Here is a 23,924-nt window from a genome sequence, read left to right as displayed (position 1 = left end):
AAATTGACAGTGCGTTAAATCATAAGATAACAATGTCTGTAAAATGCACACTTTAAGGCACATGGTGATGCATTATATTAAAGTAAACCATCTTTATAATTTTGTAAATTGTTGTTCTTGGTGTGGGGGTGTGTGTGGATTCAATAGAGGAGGTTGGGGCTAGTTGTATGGGGCATGGGTTGTGTTGTAACACCTTCATTGAGAGGTTTACCAATGAAGGTGTTACAACACAACACACCCATCACAGCCCCTTCTGTATCAGGTTTGGACAAAAATAAACCATGTGAGTTTCAAACACTTACAAAAAACCTGATCACTTTAGTTTCAACGTACCCCAATTCCATCAGTCAATTCAACCTCCCAACACCTTGGGCAACTTTGTGTATTAATTACAAAGTATAGAAATGTGGTTGATATAACCAGTGATGGACTTTAAGAAGGTAAAATGTTATTTAAGTACATGAAAATCCCATAAACATGGACCCCGTTATTATTATTATTATTATTATTATTATTATTATTATTATTATTATTATTATTATTATTATTATTATTATTATTATTTTTTTATTATTTTTTTTATTATTATTATTTATTTGGCAGATGCCTTTATCCAAAGTGATGCAACCTCACACAAGCTCTTTATATGATCTCATTAATGGAAGGTAGTAGTGGACTGCATAGGCTGTAAAAAGCTACACATTTCTGTTTCATTGTTCTGAGACTAGTGTGATTGCTACATGCAAATGCAAATCAAATGTAATTCTTCTGCACATAAATTTATATTAAACAAAAAAAAAACACTTAAATGTTTGGAGGAATGGTCAAAAAAATGTGATCAGATATTATAAATACAGAATTTGGTAGAGGCTAGAGCCTCACTGATATACTTTTCAGCTGTGTCATTCTGTTCGGATAGAATATGAAATAATATGAAATAACCTTAATAATTTCTTCAAATGTATAGTTTTTTTTATAGTTTCTGGGAGGTAGAATCTGTTATTTCACCGAATGCTTACAAAATAAATATGGCATTCAAACAAAATGTTATTATTATATTATTATTTAGTTTGTGTGTGTGTGTGTGTGTGTGTGTGTTCACATCTGTGTTTCTTGTTTCAATGGCTTTGAGTGTGTTGGAATTACTGTTGTTCCATCAGATTTGGACCACTGAACCACATAGTTGCCGGCCCACGCCACCGCCCCTATCTGTCTCAAAGCCAAATGAAGTTTTCATACTGGGTGGGTGTCAGGGTGTTTGGGAGAGGGGTGGGGGTTGGGGGTGGGGGGTTGTATGGGATAGTGGAAGAATGTTCCCCCGTCACCCCTGACAGAACAAAAAGCAACCTTTCTTATTTTAATCCTGACAATCGGTCTCTTTTATTCATTTTTTTTTTCCTTTTGCTTCCAGCAGCAGACAGTGGAGGACATGCTAGAGGACGAGGATGAGGAATATGACAAAGATGACAAGGTAATTATCTTCTCTAACATTCTGGTACCTTGGGACTGGCATTTTTAGTCATGACACTGTTTTACAGACAGAACAAAAAAAATCTTTAAGCCACTACCTCTTTAGAAGAAAAAATAATTGAACTGAGCTGTTTGTCATCCCAACAATGTCTGGTGTGCATTGTGAGAAGGACAGAGGACTATAAATCCACTTTCTTTTCTGTTCTATCCACCAGGAACTGTAATAATTCAGCCTGCCTCCCAACTTGATAGCTTTTCTGAAGGCAGCTGCAGTGACGTTGCACTTGATAGACACTCTTTTTATAACTCACCTTTTTCATCCGGTCCCATAGGTTTTACATCTGGTGAATAAAGGGTCTGTTTATCTTTGGTGGTGTCCTGTATAATACAGTACATACTGACGGTATATAGACATACGCACTTTACATCATGTGCAGTCCTATTGCCGATAGATGTATACAGCCATAGAAAATGGGCAATAAAAAAGTTTGCTTCAAAAGAGAAGGATGCAAGATGCAAATTATCATATAAAGCTGTTATACCTTTGAAATTCAAATGAGGGTGCTGGATTCTGAGCAAGCCTCCTGCAGTTAGATTCAGAATTGCGATTATTATTCCACATAAGAGGAACCCATTATTATTACACAGTGGACTCTAGCGCTACAAATAGCAGGAAACCACAAAGGCTACAATTTACCAGCTCTCACTTTATTTATTTTGATCTATCACGCCACTCGACTGTTAGCATTTCATTTTAGCTGTTGGTAACTTGAAAGGCTGTATTTTTCTTCTTCTTTCTCTGTACTTCTCTTCTACCAAACCCCCCACCTTCCCTCTTAGCCCTTTGCTATTGCTTTATTCCCAGTTAAGTGTACAACAAATGGGAGTTTTAAGGCTGAGCAAATGTGTCTTTTCCATTCGCTAGCAGGTAGTGACCTCTTGTTCTCATTACCTTTTCTGTTTGCTCAAATTGTAAAATATTGAGGTCAGGTCAGAGGAGGCCTTTTATAGGATGAAAGTAAAAAGATTAATAAATATGCCAAGGCCTCATTTTAATTGAACCTGAAGCATATGTTGCAAGTATGTGAAATATGTCCCAGATGTTTAACCTTGGCCAGTGCTTGAGCTTTCCCTGTGCGCCACAAGGCAGCTATTAGCTTGGTAACCTTTGGTCCTGGGGCTAAATGGGGTATTACATGGCACAAAACTGGAGCACCTGTTTTCCATTCAACGAGGACCCCTTGCAGGCTCTTCTTAAACCTCTACATGTGATTTCACTTAGCCGATTGTTGGGTGGTGGTGAAAAGTGTTTCTTTGGAGCCAACGTAGATATTAGTAATTTTGTCTCAATGAAAGGGAACTGTTTGGCTGTAAAGCAGGTACCTGAAGGAGAGAAAACAAAAAAAGTATTTATTTAGTACATTTTGTTTATTAAACTGTTGCTAGGGCTCTGAACGGTTTACATTTTGGTATTCACACCTATTTTGTAATTTCTATTTTCCGTCAGATTATTTGAATTAATCCAGGACTGTGTTTCTTCCACACTCCAGTCTTGTTAATAAAGGGTTTAATGTGCACATCATTAACTTTACCAGACTTCTCTGGGGAGCTTTTGCAATGTTACACTAACAGCAGGTTCAAAGGTCAAATGTCAGAATAGCATTTTGGGCACTTTAAAATTCGAATGGTTTACACATTCCTTAATGTTGAAAAGAATACATTATTTTCCAGTACCTATGGTATATGACACTGTTGTTAATGATGTGCTGTACATTTACAGTTCTCTTATGTAATCATTTAAAAAGAAAACAATTCACAAGGTTGCTGTCATATCATTTTCTTTTTTTTTTAAACCTCCAGATTTGGTTGAGAAAAACTGGGAAAATGTAAAAAGGTGAAACCACAGTATGCATGGGCATTTAAGAGGATGCTCTGCATGCAGCAGATGCATATCATGGTTATCAGACACGTTGTATATTTGATATCTAAGTAGGTTTCAAGAAGTATAGATTCACACAGTGTTTTATAAAGGTGCTTTAGTGCAGGACACAAGAAGTAAATACCTCAAAGTTTGAGCTTCCAACCCAGTTAAAAGTGCTGACAGAAACATGGTTACATTGCAAGTTAAAAATACCATCTAAATTAACCAAACTTCATGACCTGGGGTTATGATGACAAGCTAAAGTGAGGATAATTGGGCTTAATTGTATCTCTATTTTAGGAAGCATGTTGCTTTTTGATTTGAACAGCATGTTCATTGCTGGAGGGGGATCTGTATCCCCTCCAGCAATGGAAATTCAGGAAAGGACACCACATTGGTTCTTTAGAGCTGTGTGTTTATTGGGTTTGGTTGCGTTCTAGACATTTAGCCATTTAAAAGGACAAATCAAAAGAATCACGTGTGTTTGTGATGGAACTGTGCATATACTCGTGTTTATCCCTCCCCCTCAGTTACTACAGAGACTGGTACAACATGCAGGGGACTCTGTGTACATTACCACCTTTCTATCAACTTAGCATTGCTGGAACCCATTTGTTGAGAAAAACAAAATATTTGCATATAAAGGCATGTGAAGAGGGGATGTTGACTTATTTTATGCAAGCGGTTTGAATGGTATAAAATGGGTAACTAATGCCCCTCCCCTCAGCCCAACAAACCTGCACATGTATTTATTTTCTGGTAGTTCTGGGTATACTGTATATAAAGTAATCTAAAGTCAGGTTACTTCATTTAGTTTACATGAAGTCCTGAATCCTGTTGCAAACAAAGAAGGCAATGTGAAATTCATGACTACATAAATGACTGGACTGCAATGCACTTGACTGCAAACTAATTATTATTATTATTATTATTATTATTATTATTATTATTATGATTATGATTATGATTATGATTATGATTATGATTATGATGATTATGATTATGATTATGAACTGGTCATTTAGCAGATGCTTTTATCCAAAGCAACTTATGGACTAGAGGTGAACTATGCATCACAACTGCTGCTGCAGAGTCACTTCCAATAGGACCTTGGTTTTGTGACTTGCTCAGGGTCACACACAGTGAGTCAGTGGCTGGGATTGAACCGGGAGCCTCTTGGTAACAAGCCCTTGTTCTAATTATTTATAATATTTGAGTCTGGTTAACGTTTCTTTTTTTTTTTTTAGGAAAGGATTTATTCCTGTATTTAATGAAAAGTATGTGTAACTTTAAAAGATACCCTCAGCCATTACCATTTTCATAACAACAATAAACTGTAGTGTGAGGGACATTTAAACAAAAGCGTGCCCTACAGTTACTGCATATAGTGGATATTTCTATAAGTAGACGGAAGATATTTCTGTCCCACGTATTGGAACAGAATTGGAGCATCTGTGTCCCAGTACTTGCTACAGGATGGTGTTTATAACTTGTGCAGAGAGATAAAAGTACAGTAATTGTATTGTTTTGTATAATAATAGGCATCTATCCCATTAGCATGAAAATAGATTCCACAGAGTGGATTGTTAGTTTTGCAGAACACAAAAAACACAGATATGTTTCAAAGGTGTTTGTCATTGCTGCTGTGAGGCTGAGAATGAAGATAATATCAAATAAAAAAAACACTAATCGTGTTTCTATTAGCATTAGGAGACAGTAATGGTAATATAATAGACTAACAAAACAGCTGTAATGCACTGATACTACAAAGAGACTATGGATTTGTGCAGCAATCAGTGCACAGGGTGTTGGCTCTCCCAGTATCGCAGCTTCAGTGCCTCGGGGTGGTTGTGTACGCTCTCCTTCCATCAGGATGACCCCTGGGTCTGCACTTTCTTAATCACAAGCTTCAGATTTCACACGCTGGCAATGCGTATGCTTTTTTAATGGGTTACATTAGCCAAAATGTGTCACCTTTTTGCACCGTGTAATGCAAAATCAGATCTGAATTCATGCACAGCTATGTCAGTGGGAATCTAAAATTACAGCACGGCTTATCTGCAGATAACACATGGAAAAATAAACTTGCAAGTCTGACAGATTTCTCCCCGATTCCCCCTGATAGCTCTGTTGTGGTATGTAATTGCACCAAAGAGTGTGCAAGGATTATTTTAATACTTTAAAACCTGTGACTACAAACTTGTTTCCAGGCTATTCAGGCTTGTGATATTTCATGCATGTCCTTGGGTATGAAGATTTCCTAGCGCTAGAGAGAATGAAAAAAAAAAAAAGTTTGAAAAGCTTTTAAGGTTTTTTCAGTTTTTTTCTCTAAAAATTAGATAAGCTTTACGCAATAACAAAAAAAAAAAATGTTTTAGTCAGAAACAGAACTGTTGTTTAAACATGCAAATAAATACTAAAACAAAAGCAGAGGTGCCAAGAAAAGGCACAAAGTGAGGTTTCAGTATGTTTGAAATAGGCTCTTTCTAGAAGACAGAAGTAGGCAGATAAGACGACAACATCTGCTGACCTGCGTTAAAGAAACTGGCCCTTTATCTCTGCAGTGAAATTGTCATTTATTCTGGCGTAGAAGGTCCCGGGTTCAATACCTGCTAAGGGCCCTTGCTTCCCTCAGGTTATGTATATTCATTTGAAAATGATTGACGTCGGCTTCCTGCCTGTTTGAGTCGATACACTGAATGTTGGTAAGTACGACTGTGTAGTTGTGTGGTGTAGCTGTTTGTGTTCTTACTGTTGAAGGTGCTTGCAGTGGCTTCCTACCCTGCTGCACTGGTGTGGGAGCATTTCCCTCAACCTTTCTAACCTTCGTTCTATTTTGAGCAAATCATAATCCTAAAAAGCTGTAGTAGATCCTCACAAACATAAGAAAACAACTAAGCTTAGTTTTAGTTTTGAATGAATACTGTTGCTGCAGGCCTGTAATGTTCCTGGTCATGTCGTAAGATAAATAGCAATAGTTTTCTTATTGCACCACCTGTATAATTCCTATTTAGGGTTTAAGTCCTGTCTTAATGTTTCTCCATAGTATTAACATTGTGGGTTTGGTTTTGTCTGACAGTGCTTTGACAGTTCTACTGTAAGATGTTATTAGACAATTGACTTTACCTATTGTTTTACCTGATGTACTTTCTTTTTAAGAATATGTTTTACTGGATTGGTGTACAGCTCTTTTAGATGTCTTCTGTTATAACAGAAGGGAATTTATCATAATGAGAGGCACACATCTTGCAATACCATTGTACCTGTGGGGACTGGCTCACAAGTATAAGCAGCCCCTATGAACAATATTCCAAATCGCAAAACAATGGTTAGCAATCTCAGCTTGAGAGGCATTTGTCCATCACCTTTTATGAGCACCTAATTCCTAAACCCTCACGCAATGAGGGGCGTTGATGGAAGTGAGCAGGACACCTTATAGCAAGAACAATGGCAATAGACAAGCAATGCATAGTGGCCAGGAGATGGAGCCAGAGAATGAACGGTGAGGAGTACTGTAGATAATTACTTGGATATGATGGACATGTGACTAATAGGCCGATTTGGCAAGAGGCCGTAGAGGATCCGCTCAAACTGTAAAGAGATGGTAGCTCCTGCTGCTGGTTCCTGTAATGAAGATGATACTGATGAGAGACGAGCCTTAGATATATTATAAACCAACTTTCTGACGCTCATAACTTACCGTGTCAGAAAGGTGCAGCCACAGGGCCGTCTCCAGCAGTGATGTGGTGTAAAAATAAGCTGCTTGGAATTAAACTGAGAACAGATGCTGGGATACTATGCTGGCGATTGTGGTCTGATGTGGAGCTGTGCTCTGTGAGTGAGGATGGTTCCACTGGACCTCAGTGATGTCCACTCTAGGTAGAACAGCTTACTATTGGTTGGTCAGGAAAAGGTAGTTTTATCTCAAAAGTTTTTGACAGAATTAACCGTAATATATTTAAGCTGTTGCAGAAACTGATTTTGTAGTGTAGTTTTCTCGACATTACCAGGTAATACAGTGCATATTATAAAGAGTAATTTATATGCAGCTTGTCATATTGTCAGAACTACTGTTAAAAACATATTAGCAGGCCCTCCTCTTTTTATGAGCACAATTAAAGGGAAGTTTATTTTGATATGGCTGCCATTTTGAACTTAGAGGAATGTGTCCTTGCTGCCCCAATTCTGGAGAAAAAAGCACTGTTCCTACAGCATAAGGCCTGTAATCCTAGTGTGTTGAGCAGTGGTCTGCTTAACCCAAACACTAGCGTCTATACCCCTATAGCACCTATCCCTTCACCTTCTGAAGTGTGTAGTGCGCTTAATGTTATTCACTTCAGCCCAAACTTTTATTATGGAAAATGCAGGCTGTTCAGTGTAGGCAGTTAGGATTATCTAGGCAAGCTCAAAAGAAGCACAAAACCAGGTAAAAACAGATATAGATAATAATGATAAACTCAATTCTGGAACCACTCCCGTAGATCATAAAATGGGAAAAGTGAACAATAAACAAAATGACATTGAAGCTGTACTTGATCTTATGCCCAGGGTGTGATTTCTATAGTGCCTGGACAGTCACAGGCCTGGGTTGGTATTTGCAGTAACATGGTTTTCCACACAGAAGTGCTAAGGGTTATTTAACTGGTAAACAGCTATTTATATAGGATAAAAAAAAGTATTCCCCTTACTCACCTGAGGATCACTTCTGAAATAAATAATGTATTAAAACCTAGCTTCGAAACGAAGCATCTGCTTCTTTCATGAGGCTCTGGCAACGAGCCAGACGCAGTTATATCCGTAACGGAACTCGATTTTCTATTATAGTTACTAATAGAAAGAGTTTTTTTTTAAAGATGTAAGTCTTTGATTTTATTCAGAAAATCTGGGAATCATGATATTTTTCAGCTTTTTAGATTTTCCACACAGTAAGATTTTCCACACAGAATTCAGGGCAGCCGCACACAAACCTATTGCCATGAAGAGAGGTTTTATTCCACAACTCATAGAAAACTTTGGTCTCAACCCCATTTGTCCAAATGATTAGAATGAGTTCATTCTCGCTTTATCACTCAAAGTGCCTGCACATAGAGAGGGTCCCCATATTCACGTAATAATCGCACAGTACATGAAAGGATACAAACAGTGCATGTTGAAAGTGTGGTGAAGATTTCTGCAAAACCAAGGCAGTTATCGTGATTTACCACGCTTTGACTTTACCTTTACATCTTTAATATGCATCTGCTGTAGTACGGTATATCTCAGTAAACATGTCTAAGGCAAGGGACAATGATGGAAGTGACGAATATGTATTTGTTTGACATTTTGATTTGGTCTTGCCACCCAGTTTAAATCGCAGGGCTGTGGAGGTCAGTGAATCCAGTTTTACAGGAGTGGCGCTCTAAGGAAAGGGGTCCTTTTGTTTTGTTTCCAGTTCGTTCTGTTCAATACGATCTCAATACAATCAATGGATATTCTGTTGTTGAAATCTATAAATGGTACAGTAGCAGGCATTACAGTAGCAATAAAACAAAAGGACTGGAGCTTAACAAGTAGTTGGTGGGGGTCACATATTTTCAAAGCTATGGAACTTTGCAATCCAGTTTGTTTAATGCGATTACCAAGGCCCTTCAGAGGAATGTAATTGATGTCTCTTATTATAGAACATAGGCAGCTTCAGGCGAACCCCTCCCATACTCTTCCGCCCCGCACGCTTGCATGTGGGTTAAAGAATTCTTCGACAGACGACTCCGAAGTGCTGCCCCAGTTTTCTCTCTCACACAGATTTTTAAGTCCTTGTTCTGTGGGAACAGCGTCTTTGCATTTCATAATGGAAATATTGAATCCTGTTGCCACTGGAAAACTACTGCAATGATACATGAATATGAAGGCACAGAGGAGGCAGTCAGTAGTCATCTTTACACTGTGTGTTAGGCTGTATTGCAGAAGTGTGGAATACAAGTCTAGAGTGGTTAGGCTAAGCTTATACAATGCCCTAGTTAGACCCCACCTAGAGTACTGTGTGCCGAAACATTATTGCACTCAAGAAGGTACAGAGAAGGGCACCTAGGCTGATCCCAGGACTTAATGACATGAGCTGCTATATGGGGAAAGGTTAAAGTAATGAAATCTCTTCAGCCTAGAAAAAGAAAGGGAAAGAGGGGGCTTGATTGAAGTCTATACGATCATAAATGGAATAGATAAAGTTAACCCAAGACACTACTTCAGATTTAGCACAAGAGGGCATAAAGGGAAGCTGAGTAAAAGTAAGTTTAGAACAGAAGGGAGGGAGCACTTTTTACAGAGTCATACATGCATAAAATAGCTGACCAGGTGGCATAGAAGGATCTAAAACAGAGGCTAGAGTGTGTGCTTTTAAATTAGTTTCTCCCAGTAGGGGAGAATGGTGTGCTAACAAGGGACAAGACTTGATGGGCTGAATGGCCTTTTAGCGTTCCCAGACTTCTCTCATGTGTTTTAGTGGTCAGTTGACCCAGGGTTATATACAGTATTATAATACTTGTGTTTTCCATGTTCATATACACAGAACAGGCAGTTCCTTTTATTGAATTAAGGCTCTATAATATGACACTGTATTTTAACTGCAGAAAGGCTTTAGTGCAGCATTTCAGCCTAGGGGAAGTTCACTGATTTTCATTTTATTTTCTACTTTCTTTTTCTTGAATCTACACTTTTCAAACTAGGGGACAATGTTGAAATCCTTATCCAGTTAAAAAATGTTTAGTATCTACATAATTGTCTGCCAGGTATTAATATTATTATTATTATTATTATTATTATTATTATTATTATTATTATTATTATTATTATTATTATTATTATGTTTATACGTCCAGAATGTTCAATTGAGAGGTAGACCATGTGACAGTGTTGAAATTTGTATTACCAATTTGACCTAGAATCCTGTCTCAAAGTACATTGTGGTAAAATACCATTCATCGAGTAAACGCTGCTCAACTGTGCACTTGGTTGTACTGTGCCACTGAATTATGGTATGTTTGTTATCCAGTTGTGTGCCGTGGGGTGCTTGAATTTGTATGTAATCCACTCCACTTGTGCTCTCTGGAATACAGGTCCCTGCAATCAGCCTCATTACTGTAAAGGGAATGGAAAGGTCACTTCACAACCTGCACCTGATTACCCAACATATATTGTGTTTGTTTTTTCAAGTGGAAGTGTATACGCTGGCCCTGGGTCACGTAAGCAAACACTCTTCATAATTCACAGTGTTCAATGCCTGCTGCAATTAATCAAATGTTTCTGCTACCGTGATTTGTTTTGTTTGGGTTCAGTTTAGTTCAGTGATCCGCAGTTCTGCAGTGGAAAGAATGTGATGTGCTCTTGATCCCCAAGAATGCCTGTTCTCTCCATCCGATAATCAGGGCCGGATTAACGCAGGGGTTTTAGGGGCTGCAGCCCAGGGCCTGAGATTCTGAGGGGCCCCAAAATATATATACATATAATTTATAATACAATACCTAAAGCATGAATAAGTTGTGTGTGACTGTATGGGTCGGAACAACAGGTCTGTTTTAGCAAGCCGTATTGCATTGGAGGAGCAGGGACTGCCTGATCATAAGACTTGACCTGCAATCAAGTCACATGCCACTTTTATCAGGTGTGCTGCGGCGCGAACGTGACGCAGATCAGAACCTGTAAATGTCTGACAAAGCAGCACCTTGGAAGTATGAAAGGCAGAAACACACCAAGTACAGTGTCATCGCAAGGAAGATGCATATTCGTAAGAGATAAGGACAACACATTTCCAGATAACTTGCTATTACGACAAAAGAGTCTGCAGTTTGCATTTAACATTTTGTATTTGAAACTGCCAGTAACTAACGCTGTGGCCAATGCTCATTTTCAAAACTGGAGCTAATTCAAACATCGAATCAGATAAAATATGGATCAGCTAAGACTGAATCATTTGACATTAATGTTAATTGAGCATGATGGTAGTAAAACAGTAAAGGGAAGCAAATTAATATGCAAAGAGGGGCCCCCAAAACGATAACAGCCCCGGGCCCCCATTAAACTTAATCCGGCCTTGCCTATAATACACCACTCATTTCAATGAGAGCGGCAGCATTGCTGCAGGAGGCTGCACTACGGTGTAGAGATGAATTGTGGAACTGGATGTGGTGAACTATTGTGTTCTTGTAAGCATCTACAATTTAGGAAACTATTAGAGGTTCACATTTTTGTTAGCACTTCATAACTCGGCAGCAGTTTGCTTTTTCAGTGTTATTCAATATCTGTTACACGCAAGCTGTTATGACTGAAACTGGTGTGACACAGGAAGTGATGGAAATAGCTACAGATGGAAATTGTTTTGGTAGCAGTGCATTGTGGTACAATGTAGGCAGAGTGGTGCGCGTTAGAAGGGAAGTTTATGTAAAATGGTTTCTAACCGTACGTGTGCCACTGCTGGAGAAATAAAAACCTCTCTTTTTGTAGTTGCTGTTGATTCTTATTAATAAGCTCAAGGCTGTTTTTAAGATAGAAATGTGCAGGCAGCTTGATCAGTAGCCTCCGTGTCACGTTTTAAAGCCAGATGCTGTAATTGAAGCCACAGACCCCCCTGAGGAAGCACAGCAGCTGCCTGAACCCACTGAGCCACCATGCTGTTCCCGGCGCATTTCTCATTTCATTTCTGGTCTTTATTAATAACCTAATTATTGACCGAGCCCAATGTTATTTATGTGAATATGGATTTCCTGGCTGTGCGATGAAGTGCAAATAGCATGCTTCACTTGTATGATTGGGTTGCTACTTCTGCTAGTTGTGACTTGCCTGATGCACAACAGAAAGAGCATGCTGTGTGCTTAGCACAGATTTCCTGTTCTTATCACTGATTAATCAGATCATGATTGTGTGACTTTCTCCGCTAAGCAATAAACCACAAACTGCAAAGCTACGAATAAGTGTTATAGTCAAGTCTCTGGAACACAAGACATTTGAGATGCTGTCTTTTTTTAGTGTTAATACAGTACATCCATCTTTGGAATATTTAATAATGTAAGGCTTGTACAAAGATGTTAGCCCAACACACACACACACACACACACACACACACACACATACACACAGCGGACTATGTTTTCAAAGATGAAGTCCTATTTTTTTAAACGAGAAAAAAAGCAATTGACTTTTCAAAACTAGTATCAGACATCCAAGTGATGTAATCGTAGGTCTCTTCCCTACTACAATGGTTTGCTTCTCAATTTTGCACAATACTGGTGAATTTTCATCAGTAATGTTTTGAAATCAAGGTTTTCTAACATATGCACTTACTGTATATAAAAGCTGAGATGCTCGCAATGCACTTCAATTACACTGGGTCTCCAAACAGTCTCCAGACAGCCCTACAGCGAAGTCACTTTCTGGGCTAGAATCAAACTGCCCGCACTGGAGGTTTTTTAATTATACTGTGCCATTCATCTCCCAACCCATCATATTTCCCCAGAGAGCAGATCTTTGCACAAAGCACCCCAGAAAACAATCACTCTGTTATATCACTTTAGGTTAGATAATTTAAAATATACATTGTTCCAAGAAAATTAAATAAATAAATAAATAAATAATAATAATAAAAAAGTGTGGATATATATATACTTGTAGTTTCCTCCCAGTCTAGGGGCAGCATCTTTAGTTCCTGGAATCTGAACAGCGTTTGTGTTTGCTCTTTCATGTGGTGGGGTTTGTGCCTCATTGTATATGACACCCCCTGGCACACTCATGGTAGAATTCATTGTTTTCTATAAGAAGTGTTTAGTGTCCGCTTGTCTTGCTTCCCTGCTCCTGCATTGCCACTAGTTCCCTTTGAAGTATGAAATGTAACCATTACCGAATGGGTATTTACCTCCTAAAGACCCGAAGCTGGAATAAAATATATCAAAGCTGCTTAACCGAGCCTCTGTGACACAGTCATGCCGGCCCCCGAGGGTATAAAAGGACCTCACTCACAGAGCTCAGAGCCATTTTTCCTTTCAAGACCTGACCTGACAGGAGAGCTGATTCAAATAAGTACTTGTTAGTTTTTCTGTTATAAATTTTCACATTTATTGTGTTTTACACAAATTGTATGTGATATTACAAATAATCGCTGCATTAGTTTTACTAATTACAGGTATTTGTGCACTACAGCCTATTGTTTGTTACATCCCGCTGCGGCCTTGTGCCCCGCGTGAAGACTACACGCAGGCTTGTCTGCATTGCGTGATGTAGCACACGTGTAGTGAGAGCAGCTGCTGGACAATCCCTCCCACAGCATCTTGATGCCGTTTTGGTGTCAGCTTTCGCATCACCATTACGAGGGCTATTAGTTTACTAACAAGCAGGCTTCCCTTAGTCTCATGTGGGTGCTGACTGAGTGGTTTTGCCAGTAGCCTGCACAGGTGGGCATCCCTGTACATTACTACCAGCAGTAACTGTGAACCGAGTGGACCGTACCGGTACTGAGGTCACCGACCCTCTCCATTCCCAAGCCGGTACTGTCCGTACTGAACCTGGACCGAGGTTACCGCACAGGTACGGTGCCAAATAAACCATACCATTGGTACCGTACCAACCTGGTGCTACTGTCACCGACCCAGTACTGACCTGGTTCCAATAAGTTGTTATTTCATTCTAAGAAGCAGGCTTCCTTCAGCCTTGTGTGAGTGCTGTCTGAGTGGCTTTGCGAATAGCATGCACAGGTGGGCATCCGATCCACAAAAAGGGAAACAAAACTGAACCAGGTAACTACAAACCAATAAGCCTGAACTCTATTATATGTAAACTTATGGTCAACGGCTTATTTTTCCACCTGAGATTGCCACCACTAACCTTCGACCAGATATTGTCTTGTGGTCTGGATCAGCACGCCTTGTTCACCTGGTAGAGTTAACAGTACCATGGGAGGATGCTGTAGATGAGGCGTATGAGAGGAAGAAACTGCGGTATGCTCAACTAGCTGCTGAAGCAGAGCAACGAGGATGGAGAGTCCGTGTTTACCCAGTGGAGGTTGTCGAGGATTTGTGGCACACTCTACAACCCGGTTTCTCAGAGACGTCTGATTCAGTGGCCAAGAGTTGCGTCGCACAGTGAAGAACTTATCTGAAGCAGCAGAGAGGAGCAGCAACTGGCTGTGGTTGAGATAGAAAGATTCTGGCTGGGGATCTCAAACACAATAGAAAGAAAGAAACGGTGATGTACGGGTAAGTAAGCTGGGCTGAGTTGAGTGGGGGACGGAGGGGGGTGATGCTGGGACGCCAGAATCACTGTCCCGCCCTCTTGAGGTGTCGTGGGCTAGTCGACGAAACACTGAGGATGGAAGGTGCCCACTTGAAGACCCCAGAGATGTACTCTACTTAGCTCAATCCAGACGGTTGTCATGCTGATGCGCTGGGGAGACAGCACTGTGGTTGATCCCCGGAGCCAGCATCGCAGCCGTTGTGTGTGCTGATGCGCTAGGGAGGCAATAAGCTGATCCCTGGAGCCAGCATTGCACTTCAGCCATCAACACCAGACAGAAGGATATCTACATCATCATGTCTTAGTTGGTGCTTATCTTGGCGAGAGCCGAGTTCAAATCATCATGAAGTTTTAACATCTACTCTCGTGTAATGGAAATCATGGAAACTATAATAAGATCCAAAATGGAAAATTACCTATATGGTGATAGTATCCTGGGAGACAGTCAGCGTGGTTTTAGGAAAGGGAGACCTTGTCTAACTAACCTGCTTGATGTTTTTGAGGATGCAACATCGACAATGGATAATTGCAAAGCATATGATCTGGTTTATTTAGATTTCCAGAAAGCTTTTGACAAAGTCCCGCAAAAAAGATTAATTCTCAAACTAAACGCAGTACGGATTCAAGGAAATGCATTCCCATGCATTAATGACTTGGATTCTGGTATAGTAAGCAAACTTGTTAAATTTGCAGACGACACAAAAATAGGAAGAGTGGCAAACACCGTTGCAGCAGCAAAGGTCATTCAAAAATGATCCAGACAGCATTCAGAACTGGGAAGACACATGGCAAATGACATATAATAGAGAAAAGTGTAAGGTACTGCATGCAGGCAATAAAAATGTGCATTATAAATACCATATGGGAGGTACCGAAATTGAAGAAGGAATCTATGAAAAAGATCTAGGAGTTTATGTTGACTCAGAAATGTCTTCATCTAGACAATGTGGGGAAGCTGTAAAAAAAGACAACAAAATGCTCGGAAAAGTGTTGAATTTAAATCAAGGGAAGTAATGTTAAAACTTTACAATGCATTAGTAAGACCTCATCTAGAATATTGTGTTCAGTTTTGGTCACCTCGCTACAAAAAGGATATTGCTGCTCTAAAAAGAGTGCAAGGAAGAGTGACCAGAATTATTCTGGGTTTCAAAGGCATGTCATATGTAGACAGGCTAAAATAATTGAATTTATTCTGTCTTGAACAAAGACAACTACACGGTGACCTGATTCAAGCATTCAAAATTAAGGGATTTTTTCAACATGAAAAAACAAGGACCAGGGGTCACAAATGGAGATTAGATAAAGGGGCATTCAGAACAGAAAATAGGTGGCACTTTGTTACACAGAGAATTGTAGGAGTCTGGAACCAACTCCCCAGTAATGTTGTTGAAGCTGACAACCTGGGATACTTCAAGAAGCTGCTTGATGAGATTCTGGGATCAATAAGCTACTAAACGAGCAGATGGGCCGAATGGCCTCCTCTTGTTTGTAAACGTTCTTATGTTCTTACCCGCGGTAACTGCGGACTGGTAGACCGTACCGGTACCATACCGGTCACCGGCCCACACCGTCTCTGGTACCATACTGTACCGAACCGGGACCGCACTGTACCGACTCGGTGCTAAAATCACCGAAACTGCCCCGGTTCCGACCCACTACCAGCTGGTGTTTACATCCCCAGTCTGGTACCTAGCCGGTCTTGTTGGGTCTTGAACAGCCCCGTTGCTGTCTTTTAGCAGCAGAGGCAGCTACTGTACATTGTTACTGTACATTGCTTGCTATTTGCATAATGCCTTGGTTTTATCCCTGTAAGACATGCAAGGCCAGCCTGCCTGTGGAGGACAAGCAGATGCTCTTCCTGCCTGGGGTCAGAAAAGGAGACACTGGTGAACCTCAGTTTCTACGAGTTTTGTGTGCATTTCTCAAAGCGTACGCTGGAGAAACATCTTTCCCGCAGCTCTACAGAGCACTCTGCGTCCCTCACCTCTGCACAACAATCTTCGTCCACCACCCTCTGTTAGAGAGGAGGCTGCGTCCTCACACCATAGCTCTGTGCCAAGGGAGAGCGGACGACACGCACGGGAAAGCCTGCGTAGGAAGCTGTCTTCATGGTCTTCCTCATCTTCTTCTGCCTCTCCTTCTCCTCCCCCGAGGAAGAAGTCGTCACCGGTATAAGCGATCGGCGGACTCGATGCAAATGGAGAAGCTCTGGGCAGCAGTCTCCCACCAAGGAACAGTCCTCGCAAAGTGGCTGCATGAACATTCAGCACCGCCTGCCCCGCCTGTCCCTTTGGGATCCCAGGGATACAAGCGAATCTTGGCAGTAGGATGAAGCGCTCTCCATAGCCCTTTAGTACCAATGATATTTTTAAGACACTGATATCTTATTTTGTGGAATGTCTTAAACCGACAAAAAATGTAATTGAAATTAAAGGGCAATAAAATAGATGCTGGACAACATCAAGATGTCTAGTATTAATATGATGGTTATTTCCAGAAACTTGGCAATAAGGGCCATAAAAAAGAAAAGTAAAAATAAAAAACAATGATTTCATTCATTTTACACAAAGGAATACCAGCAGTGCTTGGACAAAGATTCTTAAAGACCTTAACTCTCCAAAGCTGGCTCAGAGTGTATGTTTGTATGCGCAATGTATACAATAAAAATAAGCAAAGCTGCATTAATACAACCCCCACTCCTTTAAGAAAGGATTTGAGGGGCAGGTAATAAAAAACAGTGATTGGTTCATGGGGCATGTGGAATTAGTTTAGACATAGTCGAACCCTGATCCCAGTGGCCGCCCCCACTTTTCCTGGACTGTTTTGTCTGAGCCTCCCTCGGAATATGTCAACAAATTTCCTTCCAGACCTTTTGAAACCAAGAGTTAGAATCTATTTTTTTAAATGCCTAATTTGGAACAGATGCGCACATAAAAAAGAGGTTTGTCTTGTAAAATATTTGTAAAGAAAAATAACTCCAGGACACAATAAAAGGATCCTTATTTCTCTAACAGGAGTGTCACAGAGGGCACTGTTTTGTTCCGGTAATATTTGCTCACTTCTCACACTATTTGATTATAAATCAAAACAGGAGTGCAGGGGAAGGCAGAGAAGCAGATTAATGGGGAAGTAGTTCAGAAGGGTCGCATGAGTAAAAGGGGGTGTATTTAATTCCAAACCTTGCTGTCTAAACTGGAGGTTACAGTTTCATTTAAAAGTATGTTAACCTTTAGCCTTCTAACAATGTGTTAAGTTTATTTGTTTGCATTTCATTTTATGTTCCGTACAAATCTTTTTCGCAGTTTTTCCATTATCTTGTCACAATGTTTTAACCGAATGCACTCACACCTGCATACACCTGAGCGAAGCTGAAGATTTCAGATTTCCTTAGGAATTGAGAAAACATTATTCTTTCATACAGCTCATGCTGTCACAACAACAGCCAGCTACAAATCTGTGAGCTGCAGCTCAGTTTCAATTGAAAATTATATAAACAATTGATTTATTTGCTGTGTAAAAATGTTAACACAGCAACTTCTGCAGTACATACTGTACCTTTTCACATAGTTACAGTACCACTTATAATCAACTGTCTAACAACTGGACTGTGCAACTTTTTTTCCAATGTTCGATTAAGTAATTTATGTATTGAAAGAAAGAGAACATTTTAAGTGACAGATAAATGATGTAATGTGGGCAGTCTGCAGGGCTCAAGTGACTAGGCTACTGTGAAACTGAACTGACAGCTAGGTTGTGCTGATGCACATTACAGACCGGACCGAACTAGCCTATAGACAGACAGAATGGGGTGTTACCATAGGAATGAATGGACAATGACTTGCACAAAAGGGACTGGGCACAGAGACTGATTGGGATTGGAGAGGTGATGTTTTAAGGGGTAGGGGTTAAGGGAGGTATAAAAAGGAGGCCACGCCTACTTGGGGCGGAGAGAGTTTGGAGTAATGAAAGCGATCAGACCTGTGATTTTGTACACCCTTTTATTTTAGCGTGGTCACGGCCTACAGCGACCAATACCAGTATTATATACCAGCTGATTTCTTTGTCATTGGGACTGCCAGCTGTTACAGCACGTTCATTTAGCACCCAGTTAATTAGCAGTGAATAAACCGTGGAGTAGAGAACTACAATTATGATATGGTTAATTGTTTTATAATTTGTAAGTGTAATTCCGTTATAGCAATGAACATGGGCTACATTCTCAAAGCTAGTTTACTCCTAATCATCATTAGCCATTTGTTTTCTGAAAGGAAACACAGTCCACACCGCCTAATCAGATTTGTGCTTAAATGGGATACAACTTGGGAGATGGTTCTTCTCAATGCTATTTATGTCGTTTAATTGTGATGTCACTTTGTTTAATTGGGGTACAGTATTTTCAAATGATGAACGGAGGTTTGCGTAGCACAGTGCAGTGAGTACGTGATTACGCTGTGACTTGCATACATTGTGTAAACCATGTTGAACTCTTGAAGAAGGTGGTTTCTCAGGCTTCTGTTGCAAAGAAAGTTGGCGTGTCAACATCACAGGTGTAGAAATAAAAAACAGCGATTCATTTTGTTTAGGAATAAAAAAAAAATTGACTATTAATTTAAATGATTTATTAAACATTTATAATCATAATGTGATGTGATTTCATTCTTTTTCAAAAAAGTGTGACTAAGGTTGTCTCAAATGCCTCTCGTTTCATTGCAACAGCCGCTTGTCCTGAATATTTTTACTTCTCCCGAAGCGTCCCAATAAAGCACCGCCGACTGTAACTCCATTTACAATTCTAAAAAATAAATAAAAAGAAGCAACTTTACAGTCCAAGCTTCTGAATCAATGGCAGTTGTTTATTTCAACCCTATTGTGTGCAGGTTTGCTTTATGGAAAACAACAAATGCTCATGACAGCTTTGAGTAAATACTGTAGCTTTGAGAATCTGGCCCATATTTCTCCTCCTGACTTCTCTACTGCACTGTAATATCTACTGGCACCCAGTTTCCCATATTTACTGCTTTCAGCAGCCCTAACCGGGGATGTTTTCTTCCCAATGCCCACACTCCATATCTCTCTAGTTGTCTTTTGGGATTATAATGTAGGGAGGCTCCGAGGGCGAGCAAATGGAGCCACTGTGAAATGCACCTTGTTTTAAAACATCTCGGTACATTTACCCAGCTATTCACTGTTGTATAGTGAGAACATAATTATTAATGAATAGTGTAATCCAACTACTGAATTAGAATGAAGGCCTTGGCACCATGTTAAGTCATTGCAGCTACATTTCACAGTAAAACATGCTGCTAAAAAAAAAGCTTTCAATAAATAAATAATAATAATAATAAAAAAAGCTGTAATCAAAATTCTGCAATGCTGTAGTAGTTCATTTCAGCCCTAGATAAACATAGAATGTCATATGAGAATTTTGATTTTGTCTGACAGGGATGTGTATTTTTATTTTTGTATAACCTGTTAGACAGGTGCTTTATTGCCTAGATGTAGAGGTGTTGCTGAAACTCACCAGAATACACTTGTGTACACCCACCATGTTTTGAAAAAATGATCATTATAATACTTAGAATTTCCATGGAACCTTTCACATACCTTTTTAAAGGACTTCACAATGCTTCTGTGCTTCTTCATTTGTTCTAGGACTCTGAAAGAAAAGGATTCATGAACAAACTGTACGCCATACAGGATGTTTGCATCAGCGTGCAGAATGCTCTGGATGAGGTGGCCTCATACGCTGAACGTATAAAGAAGTAAGTCAGCAGGTTGCTTTTGCCTAAAATGTTCCCTTGTTTAGGGTGCCAGGATAGCACCACACTGGATGATGTATAGCCAGGCTCCTATCATTACTTACCTCCCTTTATGCCGGCCTATATTCCCTAAAGGTCTAGGAGTTGTGGATATCTTGGTAATATATCTTCTTAAGCCCTTCCTGCTTTAAGGTGGCTTTGATGTGAAAAAAATCGTCCTTCTTTTTAGACACCCAGGACGTTTCTGTCTAAAAAAGATATGATGAAACAAGCTGCCAGCCAACAAGATAAAGTAGTGTCTGAAGGAGTCTGCTCCTCGTTTCATCACTGAGGAATGTGAGGGGGACTTTGGGAAGATGGTAACCCTTTCCTTCCATTGCATAACGTGTATGGAGGAGTCAGCAGCGTCTGGTGATAAGATAGGGAGAATGATGGAATCCTGGGTTTACTGTGTGACCTTGTACAGCCCCCTGATCTCCATGTGTCTCAGGCACACCGCCGCTGTGACTTTATATAGCAGGAGCCCCTAGAAGTGTGATATCAGTAGTTATAGGTTGGGCCATGGGCTATCTCACATTTGCCTTACCATGATATAGCTTTATTTTCAGTTCTGCGATGTCTTCATTATTTACAAGCTGTGTCTTACTGACTTTGAGTTTGCTTAAAGAATCCTTGTTGTTTTGTCATTACCTGTTCTTCCTGGTTTCAGGAAGATCATGTGACACTGTGACCTTTCTCCTCTGTAGACTTCACTTGGGCCCAGCATTATGGTATAGTGTGTGGAGCCAACCGAATTTAACGGTCAAGTTAAGGAAGCATAGTCAACGGGCAAATAATCATACCATGTTTTGTTCAGGCTGGCGAGGGATTTGTCTGACGTTGTATTATCCTTTTAAAAGTTTACCCAATCATTCACCTAAAATGTTGTTTCATTCCATGTCTTTTCAGTACATTCAACTGGACCGTGCCTTTTCTCAGCTGGTTGGCCATTGTGGCTCTCGTTGTCGCCACCATTATCGTCTACTTCATTCCCTTGAGATACATTGTGCTGGCCTGGGGTAAGTTGAGGTCATTGTCGAAAATATTGGCCACTGAGTGACACATGTTCGTGTTTCTGAGTCAGTTTTATTCCCCAGGTAGTTTCACTTGCAAGTACGCAAGTACTACTGGTAATTGTAATTGTGGGGATTACAAAAAGAAAAAGAAAAGCAGCACACTGAACTTAGAGTCTCAGCCAGTTTCATTTCTGCAGCATCTGGTGACAGTTTCTGAGGAGCCTTTGATGCTGTCCTAGTTTAATCTGTCATGTTCCATGTTGCAACTTCCATAATGCAGGTGGAAAGTGCACTTATTTATACCCTCCAGGTGCTAACTAAGCCTTTTCCCCCCTAGGCGTTAATAAATTCACAAAGAAACTTCGCGACCCGTATACAATTGACAACAACGAGCTGCTTGACTTCCTCTCCAGAGTTCCTTCAGATGTACAAGTGGTAGGTGCTTTTAGCTTCTTTTCATGTGAGGTAACAAAGACTTGCAGCATTCAGAAAGGTCGCAAGATGGTATTTCTAATGCTCTATTATTTATAATATCTTTCTGTTATCTACGCATTAGAATTCATTAGTGTACAATGTTATGTAAAGTATGCAAGGTGTATTTAACCCTCTGAATCTAGCTGTGCAGGTTATATTTTTGGCACAACAAACTGGCAATCTGAATACATCAATGCTTCTACCCATAGTGCTTGGATTGGGCACTGGATAGACACACCACGCCTAACAAGTTTGGAAGATTCACAACTTGCACTGCTTATCATAAAAACATTATTTTACTCGGGCATAATAAACACAGTAAATCTGATGCATGGCTGTAACAGTTCTATGCCATGTTTTTACTTAACTTTGCTATCACTGAAATAACCCTCAATGACCAATTCATTACTACTGTGTTCTACGCATTCTAGTAGAGACCCCATAAATACTGGCACCAATGCATCCTCACAACACTGAATCCTCTCTTCTTGAACAATGCTCTGCAGGAGTTGTTCACCCCAAGGTACTGTCTACTTAGAAGATTAGCATAGCATTTTATAACATGCCTCACAAACCAGCAGGGTTTCAAGCAATGAGGGCCATCCCTGGCAGCACCCCCAGAGGGCATGTTACCAGCAGTCAGTGGAAGGTCTAAAGTATATTTTGCCAGATAGCGATCTGGGCCAAAGGGGTACATTTTCATGAGAGCAAAGTATAGCAAGAATGTGCTATGAAATGGTAATTATTTCTCTTGAGAACTTACAGCACACAGTCTTTAACTGAGGCACACATTATAACACTTTGTTTCCGTTAACATAGTAGAACTCACCACTACTGTCTGCTGATACTTGCAAGTTGCAGAAGTGTTAGTTGACAACTTGTATAGTGTACATATTGATTGGAATTTCCTGTAGCAGTTTTACATGTTGTTGGTAAAAGACTGAAACCTGAAAGTAGGTAATTACATATAAACAAAAGTAACACGTATGCTGTAGGCTTGCTGCAGAACTTTTAGCTTCTCCTTGACGTGTATTCCCAGCTTTTCTCTCTGCAGTAGATTTCAAAGCTTCAGTCTCCTGCCGAGGAAGCCGTAGCTATGATATCGTTTAATACCAGAACACTGGGTTTGGCATCACAAGAGATGAAGCCTGCGACGTGTGTTTTATAAACAGCATATTATAGTATCATTAAAAATGTTCTGCTATTATTCTTTCTTGCTGATGTAGCTTTAAACTACCCCCCACCCCACCCTAACAAATAGCAAGACAGAAATGTTCCACACGTCGAGTCCTGGGACGTCACCTGACACCGCTCAACTAAAAGCTCTTGTACGATGAGACCCAACAGAGCAGAGGCTTCAAACATTGTTTTGTAGTCCAACTGTCAACATGAGGAAAGGAAGGTGGAGCAGCCTTTGTGCTGCTGAGGGTCTTTACTTAACGTCTCCAGTGACGGCTCATTGTGTTGTCAACTTTTCCAGTTTGCTAACATACCACAGCTGCAGATTTTAACTAGCTTACTATGTTATCTTTCTCAGAACAGCTTTCTTTATAATACGAGGGAATGTAGATCTTAAGACTTGCCATTCTAAACCGCCTGCCACCAAGAAGATCTTTTATTCTTGTGCTGTGTTGCCAGTATTTCCAGAAAGATCTCCCAACGGCAGACCGATTTTTTTTTCTTTGTTTGTTTCTGTCTTTTCTTTAATGCTTGATATAAAACTCGGCTTGATGCCTAAGAAGGTTAGTGTAAAACTCATAATACTCTGCTATACACTGGTTAAGTTCTGACCAGGACAGAGTCCCCTACCAAGGTATAAAAACATATTTTTTACTGTACATTGACTAGCCAATAAATTAGGGAGAGACTTTAATAGCCCATGGTAACTGTGCTTTGGGCAAAGGCTTCACATCCGGGATACTGTCTTGAAGGACACTGGTCAATGCAGCCCCTGTGTTGAGAGTCAGTTGCATGGGCTCTCATTATCATAGC

General features: G+C 40.1%; 1 protein-coding gene across 9 annotated transcripts in view; it reads left to right on the top strand.

Moving 5' to 3' along the window:
- LOC117403682 (multiple C2 and transmembrane domain-containing protein 1-like) overlaps positions 1–23,924 on the top strand; it is a 151,947-nt gene that overhangs the window by 122,034 nt on the left and 5,989 nt on the right. For 6 of the 9 annotated variants that reach the window (XM_058987548.1, XM_058987527.1, XM_058987513.1 and 3 more), the window contains 4 exons: positions 1,412–1,471; positions 20,297–20,406; positions 21,352–21,461; positions 21,796–21,893. In XM_058987548.1, the coding sequence (XP_058843531.1) occupies positions 1,412–1,471; positions 20,297–20,406; positions 21,352–21,461; positions 21,796–21,893 (378 nt within the window). The remainder of the gene's footprint in view (positions 1–1,411; positions 1,472–20,296; positions 20,407–21,351; positions 21,462–21,795; positions 21,894–23,924) is intronic. The other 3 variants (XM_058987553.1, XM_058987533.1, XM_058987520.1) reach the window with 1 other exon arrangement.

This window comes from Acipenser ruthenus, chromosome 2 (genome assembly GCF_902713425.1).
Source record: "Acipenser ruthenus chromosome 2, fAciRut3.2 maternal haplotype, whole genome shotgun sequence".
Taxonomy (NCBI): domain Eukaryota; kingdom Metazoa; phylum Chordata; class Actinopteri; order Acipenseriformes; family Acipenseridae; genus Acipenser; species Acipenser ruthenus.
The sequence above is the reverse complement of the archived record's forward strand: the minus strand, read 5'-3'. Positions and strand labels throughout refer to the sequence as shown.